This window comes from Bos indicus, chromosome 10, assembly GCF_029378745.1.
Source record: "Bos indicus isolate NIAB-ARS_2022 breed Sahiwal x Tharparkar chromosome 10, NIAB-ARS_B.indTharparkar_mat_pri_1.0, whole genome shotgun sequence".
Lineage (NCBI taxonomy): Eukaryota > Metazoa > Chordata > Mammalia > Artiodactyla > Bovidae > Bos > Bos indicus.
Window position 1 is genome coordinate 58,228,165 of NC_091769.1, and position 21,374 is coordinate 58,249,538.

Genomic DNA, 21,374 nt, shown 5'->3' on the forward strand with positions numbered 1-21,374 from the left:
CACAGTCTGTTCATCCTGTCCTCTCACGGAGCCTTCGGTCCTCTTGTTCCAATCTGGACCAGCATCCCTCTAGGCCTGCAGACCTAACTTTAGTCTGCATCTGTGCAGTCTTAAATTTCCTGCTTCTCAAGTTTTTATCTTCCTTGGTTTAGTCCATCTTTTTTGGTGGGCCACATTCATCAACTGTACAGTTTTTGAGTAACTCTTTCAATTGCTATTGTTGTGTGACAGACCACTTCAATATTTAGTGGCCTCATGCCACAACATTCACTTATTATCTCCTGGTTTCTGTGAGACAGACATGCAAGAAAGGCTCAACTAAGCACTGGTGGCCTATAGACTGGAGCTGGAACTGCAGGGGGTGCACGGAAGCTGAGGGCTGGCCATACATTTCTATGTAGTTCCTCTGCATGGGCTAGTTGGGTTTCTTCACAGCACGGCAGTCTCAGGACTGCTGACATATAGGCTGGTTTCCACTGAATCTTACTGCTTTTCCCGTGTACCAAATGACAGTTTGTCGAGTATAAAAGTCTAGAATGGATTATTTTCCTTCAGGATTTCAAAAGCAATTCTCCATTGTTTCATAACTTTCAGAATTATTGAACAGTTTAGTGTTAATTCCAAGATCCTTTGAAGGTCAGCTGATTTTTCTCTCTAGAAGTTTTTAGAAAAATCTCTTTATCCTCAGTGTGCTGGAACTTCATGAAAATCAAGGAATAGATTTGATAAACTAACTGAAGTTTTGCTTGATTGAATTTTAAGTTCTACTCAATTTTATATCCTGATAACTGGGTTTCCTCCCATTACTCCTTTATTCTAGCTTGAGACATCCTGTCTGTCTTAAGTCTGTTCTCATTATTATAACAAGATACCACAGAGAGGGTAGCTTATAAATAATAGAAATTTATTTCTCACAGCTCTAGAGGCTGCGAGGTCCAAGGTCAAACTGCCAACATGGTTGGATTCTGGTGAGAGCTGTCTTCATTGTTCATAGCAAAAGGCTTCTTACTGTGTCCTCACATGGTAGAAAGGGCTAATGAATTCCATTCCGTGGGATCTTTTTAAAATAAGAGTATTAATCCTTTTAAAATGACCTAATCACCTCCTGAAGGCCCTATCTTCTACTATCAGCAATTAAGCACTATGATTTCAACATGAACTTTGTGGGGACACAAACATTCAGACCACCGTACTAAGAAACCTTTTTCGACTAACTCCTAGGGATATTAATCATTTTCTGGCTCCCCATTCTTCAGCACTTGAATATAATATCAGTGACTACACTAAAGCTTTTGACTGTGTGGATCATAATGAACCGTGGAAAATTCTTAGAGAGATGGGAATACCAGACCACCTTACCTGCCTCCTGAGAAACATATGTGTGGGTCAAGAAGCAACAATTAGAACCAGACATAGAACAACGGACTGGCCCAAAATTGGGAAAGGAGTAACACAGGCTGTATATTTAACTTATTTAAGTTATGTAACTTCTATGCAGAGTACATCATACGAAATGGTGGGCTGGAATCAAGATTGCTGGGAGAAATATCAACAACTTCAGATATGCAGATGATACCACTCTAGTGGCAGAAATGAAGAGGAACTAAAGAGCCTCTTGGTAAGGGTGAAAGAGGAGAGTGAAAAAGCTGGTTTAATGCTCAGCATTCAAAAAACTAAGATCATGGCATTCAGTACCATCACGGCATGGCAAATAGAAGAAGTAAAAGTGGAAACAGTGACATTTTATTTTCTCGGGGTCCAAAATCACTGGAAGGCTTCCCTGGAGGCTCAGCAGTAAATAATCAGCCTGCTATGCAGGAGACACCCATTGATTCCTGGGTCAGCAAGATCCCCTGGAGGACGGCATGGCAACCAACTTCAGTATTCCTGCCAGGAAAATCCTGTGGACAGATGAGCCTGGCAGGCTATGGCCCATGGGGTCACAGAGTCAGACATGACTGAACAACTGAGCACATAAAATCACCACAGATGGTAAGTGCAGCCATGAATTTAAAAGATACTCCTTGGAAGGAAAGCTTTGACAAACCTAGACAAGATATTAAAAAGCAGAGGCATCACTTTGCCGATAAAGGTCCATATAGTCAAAGCTATGGTTTTTCCACTAGTCATGTACGAATGTGACAGTTGGACCATAAATAAGACTGAATGCTGAAGAACTGATGCTTTCAAATTGGGGTGTTGGAAAAGATTCCTGAGAGTCCCTTGGACTGCAAGGAGAACAAATCAGTCAATCTTAAAGGAAATCAATATTGGTTTCAAGAAATCAATTCAAAGTTGAACTGGAAAAGTCATTGGAAGAACTGATGCTAAAGCTGAAGCTCCAATATTTTGGCCATCTGATGGGGAGAGCAGACTCATTGGAAAAGACCCTAATGCTCAAAGGCTAAAGGAGAAGGGGGTGGCAGAGGATGACATGGTTAGACAGCATTACTGACTGAATGGACAAGTATTTGTACACACTCCAGGATATGGATGTGAAAGACAGAGGAGCCTGGCATGCTATAGTCCATGGGGTCACAAAGAATCAGATATGACTCAGCAACTGAACAACAAACTGGCACTTGCCACTTATTTCTACAAAAATTAAATTATGTGCTGCTGCAACTGCTGATTTTCAACACTCCCTGAAAGGAGCTCAGGATGGAGAGCAGAAATGAGGCACTCTGTGCTGGGGGTGGGGGAACTGGCAAAACATGTCTTCAGATAGCAAGATAATTTCAGGAGTCAATTTATGAGTGCAATTCTTGTATCACTTCATATCTAGAAAAACACCAAAATCCTTCATGGTGGTGATTCTCTTTCATGCATAGCAGAAGCTTCTGGAAAAATATGTGCTTGACTACATGTACTCTCCCTTCACCAAAATCACATATATACTGTTCTTCCCTCTCTACCTCTTCAGAGCAGTTTCTCAGAGCTATCTGAGGCTCTGTCTCCTAGGCTGCAGTCTTCATTTTGCCCCAAATAAAGCTTAATTTGCAACTCTCATGTTGTGCATTTTTTTAAAGTTGACAGTAGTTCAAAGCGCTTCTATATATATGAAAAAATCATCTTTGCTCTTATTTTTACATCTGCATAGCACCCACTGCAGGGACTCAATTCAGTAAGAACTCTAATAAAGGCAGATGATAAGTGAACGCTCTGTGTTTTCCAAGAAATGAGCTGCCCCATTGTTCATTCAGGGCTTCCCAGGTGGCACAGTGGTATAGAATCCATCTGCCAATGCAGGAGACTCAAAAGAAGTAGGTGCGGTTCCTGAGTCGGGAAGATTCCCTCGAGTAGAAAATGGCAATTCACTCCAGTATTTTGCCTGGAAAATTCCACAGACAGTGGAGGCTGGCGGGCTACAGTCCATGGGGTCGTACGACTGAGCACAAACACAAGCACACACTGTTCATTTGCTGCTGGAGAGACTTTGGGAATTCTTCTCTTTAGCTCAGATCAAGCTGTGCCTCCTAAATGCTAACTCCATCCACAAAGTACTCAGAAATGAGCCACATGATCCTCCCATGGGGTGGCAGTTTACCATAAATGGAGTGAATTTGCAGTTAATGTATTGTTTAATCAAAATGTTGTTTTTCCTCTAAGTCTTTCAGATGTTATACAAACATTATAACAAATATTTCTGTTTTGCAACTTGATGGAAGCATAGATTTTTATCAATTTTAAAGATAGATACCTTATAGAAGTGTTTGTAATGTTACACTAATTGTGTCATGTTATTTGTGTTGTGTGAGCCAACCTAGTTTAATCTTTGTTCTTTGACTAGTGGGTATTGGTTACTATTTTGAGGATCTTATGAAGGCAGAACATGGGAAAAAGACAAACTCTCAAAAACTGGAAAAAAATGATAAAGCTATCCTGGAGATGTTTTATCCAGTTACTCACCTAACATATGAGATTTTCCATCCCTAGAGCAAAAGAAAAGATTATCTTAATGAATAAATGAATGAATGAATCTTAATACCCAAAGTTAAAGTAAAACACAAACCCAATAGGATAAACCTGTCCAGCTCTGCTAGTAAATGAAAAGACTATTTGAACACTGTAAACATCAATGATAGTGATCTTGGTGTAACCTCAGGCAAGCACTACCTGTGACTAATTAAGCTGAAATCTAATTAAATGTATTAGATCCTGTCTGAAGACAATTTGAATAGAAGAGCAATGTATAGCAAAAACAAACAAAAAACAAATCAAGGAAGCAGAAGTTATTTGTTTTGCACTATTCATATGAGATAGACACATTAATTCTGCTAGTCAAGGTGGGTAGGGTGATTCAGCAGGCCTCACTGTAATTCAATTTGTTACAATTTAATCAATGCTCTTTTCAAGGACAGTATTCCAAATGAAAATGAAACTGAATCACAATCACATAGAATACTGGTTTTTCCAGCATTCCAGAAAGTTTTAAAGTGATCCCGTCTACTTACTCTTATATTATCCATTTTATACACAATAGCTCTAGGATAACATACTCAGTCCCACTTCTTGTCCATTTAAACCCTATCAGGCACTCCTATTTACAACAAAAATATACCTCATAACCTCCAAACTAAAAAATCTACTGTTGATCAAAGCCCCCATATTGAGCTAATCAGATAATATCTTAACACTGGATGTACATTTCTGAAAATTCAAAATTCCTAGAAAAGACCTAGTTGTTTAACATATCCAAGTCACTTCATTTCTTTGAGCTTCTGTAAAGCAAAAGGTTTTATCTAGCACTGACCTATTAAAAAATTCTATTACTGCCTGATTTTATAATGTGCAATTGTTTAACCACATTCCCCAGCAAAATTAGTTTTTTTCCTGAAAAAATAAGTCAATGGAATCGAAATTGTGTTTTTCTAGCTGCAGGCTGCAAGCCATTAAATAAATCACGAAATCAATTTAGTAGATGCACTGCCTGTCAGAATAAAACAAAACAAGCTTAAACAGAATAAAATAAAAGAGAATAGGAAATCTCAGGTTGCATCTTAGTAATCAGTACTGTTTTGTGATTATTTGTTTCAATTTTATATAAAAGTGTGTACCGGGTTAGGATGGCACATTTTTGATATCTGACATACAGTACTCTAAAGTTGTGGTCTGGAGAAGGCAATGGCACCCCACTCCAGTACTCTTGCCTGGAAAATCCCACGGATGGATGAGCCTGGTGGGCTGCAGTCCATGGGGTCGCTAAGAGTTGGACACGACTGAGCGACTTCACTTTCACTTCTCACTTTCACGCATTGGAGAAGGAAATGGCAACCCACTCCAGTGTTCTTGCTTGGAGAATCCCAGGGACGGGGGAGCCTGGTGGGCTGCCGTCTATGGGGTCCCACAGAGTCGGACACGACTGAAGTGACTTAGCAAGCAAGCAAGCAAGCAAAGTTGTGGTCAGACTGGTCAGAAGATGACCCTTTTAGGGGTATGAGAGGTCCTTCCTCTTCCGATCACACACATATGTGTGTGTGAGGACAGATTTTCTTCACAAGCTTCAACCAAAACCTTTCTCAAGATTGAATGCAGAAGCAGGTATGAGAATTCAGCTGTTTTCATTTGAGGCAGATACCAAAGACGCTTTCAAAACTGTAAATAATTCCACTCTTCAATTTTCAGAAATAAGTCACTTAAAATCTTAAAATGCTATTTTATGTTAACTCGTTTATTATTGTACAACGACGTTTTAAAATTTCTGCCTTAATTACTATTACAGTAAATATCAATAGATACAAGCCACATAAACAAAAGCATTTTGAGTCCTCAACAATTTGATAACAGCTGATCCGTATAAAACAAAGGACTGCAGGCCTGACTCCAGGCAGGTTTAACACAGTCACAGGCCCTTCCTGGGAGCCCCCAAATACCACCCCCTCCACTGACACTCAGACCTGATGTACCCAGGTGAGAATCCTCGCGAATAAGAACAGATATTGACGAAGGGCGGGGTTGCTGGACGTAAGAGCGTGGGCAAGTGCGGGTTCAAAGTGCAAGCGAAAACAAGCTTCCAGTAGAAAAGGAGACTTTTTAGCAAATCTTTGCGACACTGTCGCGTTTCGTTGGTTCCGTGCCGTAAACGCAGTCGGGGAGTCGCTCCCGGTCAAGACTGCGGCGGACGTGCCCTGCAATGGCGGATATGGAGGACCTATTCGGGAGCGACGCCGACAGCGATCCTGAGCGTAAAGGTGGGGTCCGCAGGGCTTCGGTGGAGGCGAGCGTGGTGGGCCTTCTCCGGCGGGAGCCCTACAGCGACCCGATTCCGGGTCTGTGAATGCTCTGGCGCCGCTGGCGGATGGCGCTTCCTCTACTTCTGCCTCAGCGCCCCCTGCCCTCCCGGCGGTGCCAGCCTTTTCCCGAGGGAGGGGATGAAGGGACAAATGCAGAGTGTGTGCCTCGAGATTCTTGGTGTCCATCGAGCAAGCCGAGCCTCCTAGGCGCGGGGCAGGAATGGAGGCCGGTGAGCCGGCGCAGCGAGAGGAGGAACCTTAGAGTCCTGCTCTGCCCTGCCTTGCACATGGACTGTTGTGAATGAATGGAAATTACGTGTTCAGGAACATGGGTATGGACTGGATGAATTTGCAGAGGGGCTCTGATTGTCCTTTTGAATGAAACCAGAACATGGCGTGATGGAAAGTTTAAAATGTCTGGGTGAGAAGACTGGGAAGGTTACTGGGGTAGGGCTGCATATAGGTGTTACGCGCTGGAGATAATGTGTCCTCCGAAGAAGTGAAGTCGCTCAGTCATGTCTGACTCTTTGCGACCCCGTGGACTCTAGCCTACCAGGCTCCTTCGTCCATGGGATTTTCCAGGCAAGAGTACTGGAGTGGATTGCCGTGTCCTCCGAGAACCTGTACAAAACTCTAGAATTTTCATTGAGTCGGTGGTATTAGATTGGGGAGCATATGAAGTCTGTGTTTGGAGAGAAGGGATGAAGGATTTGGTGATGAAATGAATTAATAAGTGTATGTTCATGATGCAGGGGAGCACCAAGTGGAATCTAGTGTGAGGGCTCTGCCAGGATGGATGTCCTGAAGGTTCTGGTCAGGATAGGTCTGGAAGTATAGAGCCCTTATACTAACTCTTGTTACACTTACTTTTCTAATGTTTTCATTACCCTATCTTCTGTATTTGTCCGTATCCCATTCACCCTTCTAGGAACCGGAGCCATGTGAACCCTGGCATCACTCACTTCCATGAAGTTCATTCATTCATCCTTTATAGATCCCCTATCGTATTATAGCTACTTTGCTAAGTGTAGGGATTATAATGACGCAAAGAGCATCACCCTCCCTCAGTTAACTTCATCGCTTAATACATAAATAATTGAATAGGTAGAAGCAGTAGTGAGTGTTTGAAGGTCTCCTGCAGAGGTGAGGGTCGGAAACGGCCTGCCGCAGGGACAGGGGCACTGGCAGCTGCAGTCCTGGGAGGCATGGGTTGACATAAGTCCTTTTGGGAGGTCCCCAGTAGCCCTAACATAGAGCCTGTAGACTCCAAGACTGGGTTGCCTCAGTTGTTAGTGTTAGTCGCTCAGTCGTGTCCAGCTGTTTGTGACTCTATGAACTGTAACCCGCCAGGCTCCTCTGTCCATGGAATTCTCCAGGCAAGAATACTGGAGTGGGTTGCCATTCCCTTCTCCAGGGGATCCTTCTGACCTAGGGATTGAACCCACATCACCTGCATTGCTACATTCTTAACCATCTGAGAGTTGTTAGGCCAAACAGCTATCAGGGAGGGAGCACAGCCCAACCCATTAGCGGACAGTTGGATTAAAGATTACTTGGCAAAGCCCTGCACCGGGAGAGCAGGACCCAGTTCCCCCCCCAGCCAGTCCCTCCCATCAGGGAACGTACACAGTCCTCTTATCCTCATCCATCAGATGGCAGATAGAAGCAAGAACTTAATAATCCCACAGCTTTCAAAAGAAAACCAGGATCACAGAAATCTAACCAAGATGATCACATATGAAACTATGAGCCATGCTGTGCAGGGCCACTCAGAATGGTCAGGTCATGGTGGAGAGTTCTGACAAAACATGTGTGGCCTGTGGGATCTTAGTTCCCCAACCAGGGATTGAACCTGGGCTATGGCAGCCAAAGCTCTGAGCTCTAACTACTAGACTGCCAAGGAATTCCCAAGATTTCCTTCTTTTTTTTATGGCTGAATAATATTCCTTTGTATATATGCCATATTTATAGTGGCGTGGATAATATTTTGTTGTTTGTATGCACCACATTTTGTTTGTCCATAGATGGACATTTAGGTTTTTTCCGTATTTTGATAATGCTGCAGTGAACATAGGTGTGCATATATTTTTTCAAATTAATGTTTTTGTGTCCTTTGGATAAATACCCAGAAGTGGACTAGCTGGATCATATAGTAGTTCTGTTCTTTTTCTGAAACATTTCCATACTGTTTTCCATAGTGACTGCATCTCTTTACAATCCTACCATTAGTGTACAAATGTTCCCTCTTCTCCATATTCTCTCCAACACTTGTTATTTTTTGTCTTTTCGATAATAGTCATTTCAACTGTGGTTTTGATTTTCATTTCTCTTTCAATTAGTGATGTTGAGCATCTTTTCATGTACCTATTGGTATGTCTTTTTTGGAAAAATGTCTATTCAGGTCTTCTGCCCGTTGAGATCTATATATATAATATGAGCTCTTTATATATTTTTGGTGGCGTGCTGCGATTCATGGAATCGCAAAGAGTCGGACATGGCTGAGCGACTGAACTGAACTGACTCCTTTATCAGATATATGATTTGTGAATATTTTACCCTATTCAGTAGATTACCTTTACATTTTGTTGATGGTTTCCTTTGCTGTGTAGAAGTGTTTTAGCTTGATATGTCACACTTGTTTATTTTTGCTTTAGTTGTCATTGCTTTTGGTGTCAAATCCAAAAAAATGATAACCAAGCCCGATGTCAAGGAGCTTACTGCCTATGTTTTCTTCTAGGAATTTTATGGTTTCAGGTCTGAAATTTAAGTCTGATCCATTTAGAGTTAAATTTTGTGTATGGTGTAATAAGATAGTGGCCCAGTTTCATTCTTTTACATATTGCGATCCAGCTTTCTCAACACCATTTGTTGTTCTTTCCTCATTGTGTATTCTTGGCATGCTCCTTTGTTGTAAATTAATTGACCATATATGTGTGGCTTTATTTCTGAGTTTTTTATTCTGTTGCAGTGATTTATGTGTCTGTAATACAGTTTGAAATCAAGGGCATGATGCCTCCAGCTTTATTCTTTTTTTCTCAACATTGCTTTGACTGTATGGGTTTGTGTGTATGTGTGGTTTCACACAAATTTTAGAGTTCTTTGTTCTATTTCTATAAAAAATGCCATTAGAATTTTGATAGGGATTGTGTTTAAAATGTAGATTACTTTGGTTAGTGTGGATATTTTAACAGTATCGATTGTTCTAATCCATGCGCAATCTTTCCATTTATTTGTGTCTTCAGTTTCTTTCATCACTGCATTACAGTTTTCACTGTACAGGTCTTTCACCTTTTTTGGTTAAATTGATTCCTGAGTATTTTATTCTTTTTGTTGCAGTTATAAGTGGGATTATTTTCTTAATTTCTCTGTTAGCTTATTATTTATATATAGAAACACAACTGTGTATTGATTTTATATTCTGCAACTTTACTAAATTTATTTATTAGCCTTGGAGAAGGAAATGGCAACCCACTCCAGGGTTCTTGCCTGGAGAATCCCAGGGACAGGGGAGCCTGGTGGGCTGCTGTCTATGGGGTCACACAGAGTCGGACACGACTGAAGTGACTTAGCAGCAACAGTTTTCTGGTGGAGTCTGTAGGACTTTCTATATATAATGTGTCATCTGCAAATAGTGACAGTTTTAGTTCTTTTCAGTTTGGTTGCTGAATATGCCATTTTTATGTGAACAATTTAGTGGTATTTAGTACATTTAAAATGCCCTGCAGCCACCACCTCTGTCTAGTTCTAAAACATTTGCATAACCTCAAAATAAAACACCACACCCATTGAGCAGTTACTTACCATTTGCTCCTTTCACTAGCCCCCGTCAACCACCAATCTGCTTTTTACATCTATGGATTTTCTATGTTCTGGACATTTCATATAAGGGGACTCATACAACATGTGGCCTTTTGTGTCTGATTTCTATCTCTTGCCATCGTGTTTTTGAAATTCATCCGTATTGTATGTATCAGTACCTCATTTCTTTTAAATGATTGAATAGTATTCACTCTATGTATATATCCCAGTGTTTATTTAGCCACTGGTGAACATTGGGTTGTTTCCATGTTTTGGCTATTTAAATAGTGATGCTGTGAACATTTGTTTACAAGTATTTGTGTAAGTGCCTGTTTCCAGTTCTCTTGGGGTGGAATTGTATATATATATATGTAGGGGTGGAACTGCTGAGTCATATGATTCTTTGTTTTACTTTTTGAGGAGCAGCCAAACCATTTTTGGACCAGCCAACCATTTTTGTAACCATTTTACATTAGCACCCGCAATGTTTGAGGGTTCTATTTCTTCACATCTTTGCCAACATCTGTTTTACCTTTTCTTTACTCCTTTTTAAAATATAGCCATCACTGTTGGTGTCAAGTGATATTTCATTGTGGTTTCAATTTGCATTTCCTAATGGCCAATGATGTTGAACATCTTTTCATGTATTTGTTTATGTAACCGTGGAGAAATGTATATTCAAGTTCAATGTCCATTTTTTAAAATGGGTTGTTTGTTTTTTTGTTGTTGTTATAAACATTCTTTATATATTCCAGATTGTTGTTGTTCAATCACTCAGTCATGTTCGACTCTTTGCGACCCCATGGACTGCAGCATGCCAGGCTTCCCTGTCCTTTACCATCTCCCGGAGCTTGCTTGAACTCATGTCCATTGAGTTGGTGATGCCATCCAACCATCTCATCCTCTATCATCCCCTTCTGTCTTCAATCTTTCCCAGCCTTAGGGTCTTTTCTAATGATTCGGCTCTGAGCATCAGGTGGTCAAAGTATTGGAGCTTCTGTTTCAGCATCAGTCCTTCCAATGAACATTTAGGGTTGATTTCCTTTAGGATTGACTGGTTTGATCTTACAGTCCAAGGGACTCTCGAGGCTTTTCCAACACCACAGTTCAAAAGTATCAATTCTTCAGTGCTCAGCTTTCTAATGGTTTAGCTCTCACATCCGTACATGACTACGGGAAAAATCATAGCTTTGACTAGATGGACCTTTGTCAGCAAAATACTGTCTCTGCTTTTTTAATAAGCTGTCTAGATTTGTCTTAGTTTTTCTTCCAAGGAGCAAGCATCTGTTAATTCCATGGCTGCATTCACCATCTGCAGTGATTTTGGAGCCCAAGAAAATAGTCTCTCACTGTTTCCAAGAAAATAAAGTCTCTCACTGTTTGCATTACATATGCATCATATATATGGTTTGCAGATATTTTCTCCCATTTTATAGGTTGTTTTTTCACTTTCTTGATAATATCCTTTCTTGCACAAAAGCTTTTCATTTTGAGGAAGTCCAGTTTATCTTGTGTTGTTGTTTATAATTCCTTCATTTTTGAAGAATAGTTTTGTTGAATATAAAGTTCTTGATTGACTCAGCACTTTGAATATTTCATCCCATTGCCTCCTGGTTTTTATGGTTTCTGATGAGAAATCAGCTGTTATCCTTACCAATGATCCTTTGTGTGGGATGAGTTGTTTCTTTTTTGCTGCTTTTAGGATTTTTCTTTGTCTTAGGTGGTTTGATAATGATGCGCTTGGGTTCTGTCTCTTTAACTTTATCCTTCTTGGTATTTGTTAAACAGCTTTGATGTGTATGCTCATGTCTTTCATCAGATTTGGGAAGTTTTTGGCTGTTATGTCTTCAAATGTATTTCCTGTCCCTTTCTCTTTTTTTTCTCTTCTTCTGGAACCCCCATTATGCATAGATTGGTACACTTGCAGTTTTCTTACAAGTATTTTAGACTCTTCATTTTCTTTATTCTTTTCTCTTTTGTTCACCAGACTGGATAATCTCAATTATGTATCTTTTAAGTTTCCTGATTGTTTCTTCTTCTCACTCACATCTGTTGTTTACCTCTAATGAATTTTTCATTTCAGTTATACTTTTCAACTCCAGATTTTCTGTTCAGTTTTTGGAAAAATAATATCTGTCTTTTTATTGATATTCTGTATTTGATAAGATATCATTTTCATTGTCTGGGCTTCTTTAGGGACAAATTGTAACCTTTCTTTTACATGTATGGGCCATACTTCATTGTTTCTTTGTAGGCATTATAAGTTTTTGTTGATAATTGGACATTTTGAAATTATATTGCGGCAACTCAGGACAGCACACTCCCTTCCCCACCCCCACCCCCAGCATTTATTGTTGCTATTTGTTGTAGTAATTATTGTTGACTCTTTTGAACTAATTTTGTAAAGTCTGCAATTTTTGTATGTGACCACTAAAGTTTCTGCTCCATTAGCTTAGTGGTCAGCTAGTGATTGGACAGAGGTTTCCTTATATGCAGAAAAAGAAACAACAACAATCACAGAAGAACTTCCAGACTTCACAGGTTGTCTCTGTGTGTGTTAGGGCATGGTTTTAGCACTCCACCAAGTAGCTTACACTCTGTCTTTGCTTTCGTTTCTTGCTTTCATGGAGCCTGAAGGTCAACCAAAAGTGAGGTCTTAGGGCCCTCTTGGTTCTTTCTTGAGCATGTGCACAGCCCTGGGGAAGTGCATGGCTTTCCAGATTGCCAAGAATATATGGGAGGATTTTGTTTGTTTGTTTGTTTCATTTATTGTGGGAGGTTATTTTTTTTCTCTATAACAAACTTTTGATTTTGTATTAGGATATAGCCCATTAACAATGTTGTGTTTGTTTCAGGAGAACAGTGAAGGGACTCAGCCATACATATACATGTATTCATTCTCCCCAAAACCCCTTTCTCATCCAGGCTGCCAAATAAAGTTGAGCAGAGTTCCATGTGCTATACAATAGGTCTTTGTTGGTTATCCATTTTGAATATTGCAGTGTGTACATAATCTTCCCAAAGTCCCTAACTATCCCTTCCCTCCAGCAACTATGTTTGTTTTCTAAGTCTATGAGTCTCTTTCTGTTTTGTAAGTAAGTTTATTTGTATCATTCCTTTTTAGATTCCACATATAAGGGATGTTATACGATGTTTCTCCTTCTCTGTCTGACTTGTTTCACTCAGTATGACACTGTCTAGGTCCATCCATATTGCTGCATATGCCTTATTTCATTATGTTTTAATGGCTGAGTAATATTCCATTGTATATATATACCATGTTTTAGTCCATTCTCTGTTGATGGACATTTAGGTTGCTTCCTTGTCTTGACTGTTGTGAATGGTGCTGCAGTGAACATTGGGGTGCATGTATCCTTTCAGATCATGTTTTCCTCTGGGTATATGCCCAGGAGTAGGATTGCAGGGTCATATGGTAGCTCTGTTTTTAGTTTTGTAAGGAATCTCCATACTGTTCTCCATAGTGGCTGTACCAATTTACATTCCCACCAACAGTGTTGGAGGCTTCCCTTCTCTCTACACCCTCTCCAGTGTTTGTTGTTTGTGGATTTTTTGATGATAACCATTCTGACCTGTGTGAGGTGGTAGCTCATTGTAGTTTTGATTTGCATTACTCTAATAATTGTCAGAGAATCTTCCTTGGTGGCTCAGATGGTAAAAGCATCTGCTTATAATACAGGAGACCTGGGTTCAGTCCCTGGGTCGGGAAGATCTCCTGGAGAAGGAAATGGCAACCCACTCCAGTACCCTTGCCTGGAAAATCCAATGGACGGAGACGCCTGGTAGGCTGCAGTCCATGGGGTCACAAAGAGTCAGACACAACTGAGCGACTTAACTCACTCACTCACTCAGTAATTAGCGATGTGCACATCTTTTCATGTGCTTGTTGGCCACCTGTATGTCCTCTTTGGAGAAACATCTCTTTGGGTCGTCTGTCCATTTTTCGAGTGGGTTATTTGTTTTGATGCTGTTAAGTGTCATCAGCTGTTTGTAAATTTTGGAGACTAATCCCTTATTGGTCATATCATTTGTAAATGTTTTCTCCCAATCTGTGGGTTGTCTTTTCATTTTGCTTATTGTTTCCTTTGCTATACAAAAGCTTTTGAGTTTAAATAGGTCCCATTGTTTATTTTTGTTTTTATTTCCATTATTCTGGGAGATGGATTGAAAGAGCTCTTGCTGTGATTTATGTAAGAGAGTGTTCTGCCTGTGATTTCCTCTAGAAGTTTTGTCATCCTTTTAAAGTCCTTACTGCCCATATTATGTCATTCCTCAGCCTTTTCATGGAGAAGGAAATGGCAGCCCACTCCAGTATTCTTGCCTGGAGAATCCCGGGGATGCAGGAGCCTGATGGGCTGCCGTCTATGGGGTCACACAGAGTCGGACACAACTGAAGCAACTTAGCAGCAGCAGCAGCAGCAGCAGCCTTTTCAACCAAGCTTTTTAGTTAGTCTGTTGTTTGCCCTAACTGTTATTCATTGTCCCAAGCAGACGAAACTAATACACCTACCTGTAAAATGTTTTGAGTATGCACCTTAGCAACAAGAGTGTTCCAAGTTATGTGTGATAAAGTCAAGTCCTTTGAGTCAGTCCCTTCAGTGATCCACCAGACAGATCAGAACTAACAACCATGATTCTTTGCGAATGAGGTGCTGTCTGCTCCCTCCATTAGTGGCACATGGGCCAGAAATTCAGGGTTTTATATTATCTTCAAGGCAGTGTTGATCAAGGTGTGGGTAGGGGGCAGTGTGGGGGTGGGGATAGGGACCAGAGTATGTTAGAAGATCCCTAAGTTCTGTGTTTTTACTGAGATTCAGCTTTTTTTTGTCTCATTAAACATTCCCCTGGTTGTTGCAACTTTTAGTTTCCAGAGTCTGAGAAGATAGATTCTAACAGCTTTTAAGAAGTTTTTTCCTTGCTTTTATGTTGGGATGGACTTTTAATGTTCCTTATTCTGCTTTTTTTTTTTTGCTTACATCACCCTGTGTTTATATGATCCCATAGATTCTGACTCTGGATCAGGCTCGGATTCTGATCAAGAGAATGTTGCTTCTGGCAGTAATGCCTCTGGGAGTGAAAGTGATCAAGATGAAAGAGATGACGCAGGAAAACCAAGTAATAAGGAACTGTTTGGAGATGACAGTGAGGATGAGGGAGCCTCTCATCATAGTGGGAGTGATAATCACTCTGAAGGATCAGACAATAGATCAGAAGCTTCTGAGCATTCTGACCATGAAGACAATGATCCGTCAGATGTAGATCAGCACAGTGGATCAGAAACCCGAAATGACAATGATGATGAGGATGAGGGTCATAGATCAGATGGAGGGAGTCATCACTCGGAAGCAGAAGGTTCTGAAAAAGCACACTCAGATGATGAAAAATGGGGCAGGGAAGATAAAAGCGATCAGTCAGATGATGAAAAGATACAAAATTCTGATGATGAGGAGAGGGCACAAGGGTCTGATGAAGATAAACTGCAGAATTCTGATGATGATGAAAAAATGCAGAACACAGATGATGAGGAGAGGCCCCAGCTTTCAGAGGATGAGCGACAACAGCTGTCTGAGGAGGAGAAGGCTAATTCTGATGATGAACGGCCAGTGGCTTCTGATAATGATGATGAGAAACAGAACTCAGATGATGAAGAGCGGCCACAGATATCTGATGAAGAGAAAATGCAAAATTCTGATGATGAAAGGCCACAGGCCTCGGATGAAGAACACAGGCATTCAGATGATGAAGAGGAACAGGACCATAAATCAGGTAATACACTTATGAGAACCAAAGTGGTTTAGTAGAAGCATTGAGGTACAGCAGGGGCTCATTGATTCTTCTTACAGTCCCACCTTTAGTACTCTGGTTTTTCTCTTCTGTTCCTTAATTTCAACCTTTTCTAACTCTATATATTTTACTTGTAAACATTTTCCTAATCCGTGTATTGTTTCTGTCTATTCCCCTTGCATTTCATTGATGATAGATCAGGAAGAAAAAAATTTAAAGAGGAAAGTCTTAGAGCAAGGTGTATAGTGCTAAAGTAGCTAGATACCGAATAGAGTTAGTTCCATTTTTGTGGGTAACTGAAGAGCATGCCCCAGATGAGAATAGATGTGCCTGGGGGTGGGGGGAACCCCAGTGCCATTGAAATGACCGGTTTCCAGTTCAGTTTATTAGAGATCCGAAATTTCATCCTCCAGAGGTAATCAGGCTCCAAGGAGTTTACTCAGACTAACCACAGGAAGTTATAAAAATTGAATTGCAAGATTGTTTCAAGAGCATCAGTTATTTTTCTCTTATCATTGTATCCTTTGGGGGGAAATCTTCATTGGATACCAAATTGTAAGTCAGGAGGTTGCCTGAGGAGCATAATATCCAGAATGACAACATAGGCTGGATGATCTCAGTGAGTTATGATAGCCTGACACATGCATCCTCATCCTGGGGAGATGTGCTTGCATCAGAACATTCATTCCCTGAAGACAGCAGGAAACATAGAGCGGAACTTTGGCTTTTGGATCCCTTTTCATAATAGCTACTTACACTGTTTTCTTGAAGTTAACACATTCTTCATATAGAATATTAAAACAGTTAACCATCTGATTTCTTTGTGTTATACAAAAGTCACTTTGATTAAGTTGGAAGTCTTCCTGTAGTAATATCTGGGTTGCTTCATTTTTATAAGTAATTGATTATAATTATATATTGGTTCTGTCTTCTTAGAGAGCTGCAGTATGGGGAGTGGGAGGTCTTTTCCCCTGGAATATATACCTCAGGATAGCTATCAAGACTGCATTTTAACATTATTTAGGAGAGGAGGTCAAAAAGTTTCCAGAGATGGATATAGATCTATATAGACTATAAAACTGCAGTAAGTATTCAATAACTAATTCTGGGTAGAGTTATTTGTACTGGGAACACCCAGAATCATTAAGGCTTATGCACTACTTCCCAAATACTAGCAGACTAACATAAAACTAAGAGTGGGAGTCTTGTCGCTGGTCATCCTGCTTAACTAGTTCTACAGCGGTTGGGTTTGAAGTTGAAAATTATGTGAACAGTTGTACCATCCAGAAATGACATATCCGTGTCTTCCATTACAGCATATTTCCTTCTCTTTTGTCTTCTGTATTGAATGGTATATAAATTTAAAGTTTTAGAACTGCTTTTCTCATTCTCCCAAGTTTTCCTGCTCACAAAAACCAATGTTCCTTTTTTAATTTTATTTCAAAATTAACCATAGTAAGTTGATTTTTTTGTGTATATGTAGAGTTCTCTTAACATTAACGCATGTATAGATTTTTGTAACCATCACCACAGTCATGATACAGAAAGGTTCTCCTAGCCCTAAAAAACTCCCTCATACTGTCCCGTTTGTAGTCATATGCTTCCCCAGCTGGAACCCTTAACAACTCCTGCTCTGTTCTGTCACTGTGGTTTTGTCTTTTTGAGAATGTCATCTTATAAATGAAATCAGACAGGAGTGGTGCCTTTTTTCTTTCACTTACTGTAATGCATTTGAGATGCATCCAAATCGTTAATCGTGTCAGTAGTTCATTCTTAGTTATGACTGAGTAAGTTTCCAGTGTATGGGTGGTCCATAGTTTATCTCCAATGTTGCTTTTCAAACACAAAAAATCAAAGTGATGGTATGACTATGATTATGCAGAACTTCTGATTCTACTCTTACAGAATCTGCAAGAGGCAGTGATAGTGAGGATGAAGTTTTACGAATGAAACGCAAGAATGCAATTGCATCTGATTCAGAAGCGGAGAGTGACACTGAGGTACCAAAAGGTACTCTACTTACTTCTTTTATATATGTATATTTCCATTCCTCTCTCTGAGTTTATCTATGGTACATTCGCAACCCTGGGTGTTTACCCCCGACTGCAGGACTCACAGAAAAGAGTGTGGTTACGTTTAGTGTACCCAGGGAAGTTGTACAGATATGAGAAACTGCTCACACTTAAGTAGTTGAAGGACCTGCTTCATTTGTAGTCTGAGTGAGTCTGCTGTTAGGGGCCCGAGGCTCTGTTGAGGAGGAAGTGGCATTGCCTGTTCTTCAGGTTGAATAGTGACAGTTCCAGGACAGCTTGTTAGCTTGTTCTTAGGTTCTTAATAGGTTAATATTAGATGAAGAAGCTGATTCTTCAAGCTATTTTAGATGCTGCTAAGTCACTTCAGTCGTGTCCGACTCTGTGTGACCCCATAGACGGCAGCCCACCAGGCTTCCCCGTCCCTGGGATTCTCCAGGCAAGAACACTGGAGTGGGTTGCCATTTCCTTCTCCAATGCAAGAAAGTGAAAAGTGAAAGTGAAGTCGCTCAGTCGTGTCCGACTCTAGCAACCCCATGGACTGCAGCCTACCAGGCTCCTCCATCCATGGGATTTTCCAGGCAAGAGTACTGGAGTGGGGTGCCATTGCCTTCTCTGATTTTAGATGAAGAGTTCATAAAAACCCAGTGTTAGATAAGGTAGGTTTTTTGTAAGGATATAAGATCTACCTGGACTTCCCTGGTAGCTCAGCTGGTAAAGAATCTGCCTGCAATGTGGGAGACTGGGTTTGATCCCTGGGTTGGGAAGATCCCCTGGAGAAGGGAATGGCTACCCACTCCAGTAGAATAGCCTGGAGAATCCCCATGGACAGAAGAGCCTGGTGGCTACAGTCCATTGGGTCACAAAGAGTCAGGCACGACTGAGTGACTTTGAGGGGGTTCCCTGAAGCTCAGACGGTAAAGAATCTGCCTGTGATGCAGGAGACCAGGGTTCAATCCCTGGATTGGGAAGTTCCTCTGGAGAAGGGAATGGCGGTCCACTCCAGTATTCTTGCCTGGAGAATTCCATGGATAGAGAAGCCTGGAGGGCTACAGTCTGTGGGGTCTCTAAGAGTCAGATACGACTAAGCAACTAACACACACACATACGAGATCTACCTGTTTATGTATGACTACATTTCAAATGGCAAATTACTATACAATAAAGATGTTAGTATAAAAGTTACAATAACATAATTTTGATAATTTGCACAGCCATTATTGTGCTGAATGGTAGTTAGGCATTAATGTTAAATAGCTTATATAAATTATCACAAGTAACAGTATAACTAAAGCAAACATTTAGCAGGTCAACTAGAGAGAAAAGGAGACAGCTGGACAGAACAACAAGCTCTGGGATTTACTTAAAGATCTTTGGGTCTATAACTCCTAGTTATGTACATGGACTTTGGAATCAGATAACCCAAGTTAGAATCTTTGTGATTCTACTTTCCAACTGTATGATTTTGGTCAAATTAATTACTTACTAAATTTCAGTTTCTGATCTGTAAGAGAGAGAGGATGCTATCACCTTATAGTGTTGTTGTGAGAATCAGATATATTAATTACTTTATTTTGTTCACATTTACTGAGAATCTGCTTTGTACTAGTACTATTCTGTGCACTCGGAATGTAGCAGTAATCAAAGACGTCTCCCTGTAGAACCCACATTCTGCTGGGGTCAGGGTAGGGTAGAGAGACTGATGATAACACGGTAAGTAAATGAAATATATAGCATGTTAGATGATGATAAAACCTAAGAAGAAAGTAATCAGGTGGGCACAGGAGCATAGTCTGGAACCAAACCTGAGATATCTCCAAGGTAGTCCTGTATTCCATGGTCTGGATGTATCAGTTTATCCATTTACGAACTGAAAGACATCTTGGTTGCTTCTAAATTTCGGCAATTATGAGTAAAGCTGTAGACATTTGTGTGCAGGTTTTTGTGTTGATATAAGTGTGTAGGTCCTTTGGGTAAACACCAAGGAGCACAATTTCTGGGGCATCTGGTAAGAATATGTTTAGTTTGGTAAGAAACTGCAGACTGTCTTCCAAAGCGGGTGTGCCGTTTTGCATTCCTACGTGAATCAGTGAATGAGAGTTCCTGTTATTGCACGTTTTTGCCGGCATTTGATGTTGTCAGGGTTCTGAATTTTGACCATTTTAATAGGTTTCCTTCTCTTTTTCAGTGGTCTGTCCTTTGCCTTGTCTTAGTGACTCACTCTCATGATTTTACCCTAGACCATGTCATTACCAAAATGGCAACTCTTCTATAATCTCAGTTTCAAGCAGTCTACCTATTGACCACCCTCCTATCTTCCTGTCATCTCCTTTACTACCCCACTTTGGTTTATTACAGATTATAGTTGATGTTATTGTTTTGCCTGTACTTGGGTGAAGTTCTTCCTGAGAGGAAGGGAGCCTGGGTAGACATGACCTGTAATTGTAAAACCTGAGGGATGACGTGGAGAATAGGCCTGTATGGTGTGCTTAAGCCCCAAATTTGAGTATCTGGACTGTAGGAGGATATTGGGGCTCCTGAGGAATAAAGGAAAGTGGAAAAACAGTAAGTAAAGGAGGAAAGAAGTGCCTCCTGTGCACTTTGCCCTTCACTGGATTTGCCCTCTTCCTCTGCACAGACACTCTAGTTAGATCCCTGAGTGCCAGGCTCAGAGTTGTGTTTGGGTGGTTTCCAGGTGCCGGGTCTAGGAACTTTAGGAATATGTTGAAGTGATAGCTTTGAAAAATCATTGTTACAGGTATTAAACACTGTGCCTTTTTCCTCTTGCATTGAAGATAATAGTGGAACCATGGATCTCTTTGGAGGTGCCGATGATATATCTTCAGGGAGTGATGGGGAAGATAAACCACCCACTCCAGGACAGCCTGTTGTAAGTAAAATTACCAGTGAGAACTGTAAGAGAGAACTAAGTGTCTCTTTTATGCTAGGAAGAGGAAGTCGGTAACTGAATTGCAGTATGGAAATACAGTGAACGTGTGACTTCCTCATTTATGTAGAGAAGTCTTGGTTATAAGGAGGATTAGAAAAAACTGTCTTGAAACGTCCTTCTGTGGAATACTACTCAGCAATAAAAAGGATTTATATATGCAGCAACTTGGATAAAGTTTACTGATATATGAAATTTACTGATATATGCAGCAACTTGGATGAAGTTCCAGGGAATTACGCTGAGTGAGAAACAGCCAGTCCCAAAAGGTTAAGACTGTATAAATCCACTCCTATAACAGTCTTGAAATGACAGAATTATAGAAATGGAGACAAGATTAATGGAAATTACAGCAGTGGAATGAGGGCAAGAGGGAAGTGGATATTGGCTATAAAAGGGCAGCGTGAATCCTTGTGGTAATGGGAATGTCCTTTATCCGCCTGGGTCAGTTCAGTCTCCTGGTTGTGATATTGTACTGTAGTTTTTGCAAGATGTTGTCACTGCGGGAAAGAAGATAGAAAGAAAGAACTGCCCGGTGTGAGGTGGGCCCACACCTTAAGAGAC

General features: G+C 40.6%; 1 protein-coding gene across 3 annotated transcripts in view; it reads left to right on the top strand.

Annotated features, from left to right (window-relative positions):
- The first annotated feature begins 6,036 nt into the window (after positions 1 to 6,036).
- LEO1 (LEO1 homolog, Paf1/RNA polymerase II complex component) overlaps positions 6,037 to 21,374 on the top strand; it is a 36,165-nt gene continuing 20,827 nt past the window's right edge. For all 3 annotated transcript variants that reach the window (XM_019968837.2, XM_019968838.2, XM_070797541.1), the window contains exons 1-4: positions 6,037 to 6,191; positions 15,054 to 15,815; positions 17,739 to 17,843; positions 20,659 to 20,753. In XM_019968837.2, coding sequence (XP_019824396.2) covers positions 6,134 to 6,191; positions 15,054 to 15,815; positions 17,739 to 17,843; positions 20,659 to 20,753 — 1,020 coding nt within the window. In that variant the 5' untranslated portion in view covers positions 6,037 to 6,133. The remainder of the gene's footprint in view (positions 6,192 to 15,053; positions 15,816 to 17,738; positions 17,844 to 20,658; positions 20,754 to 21,374) is intronic.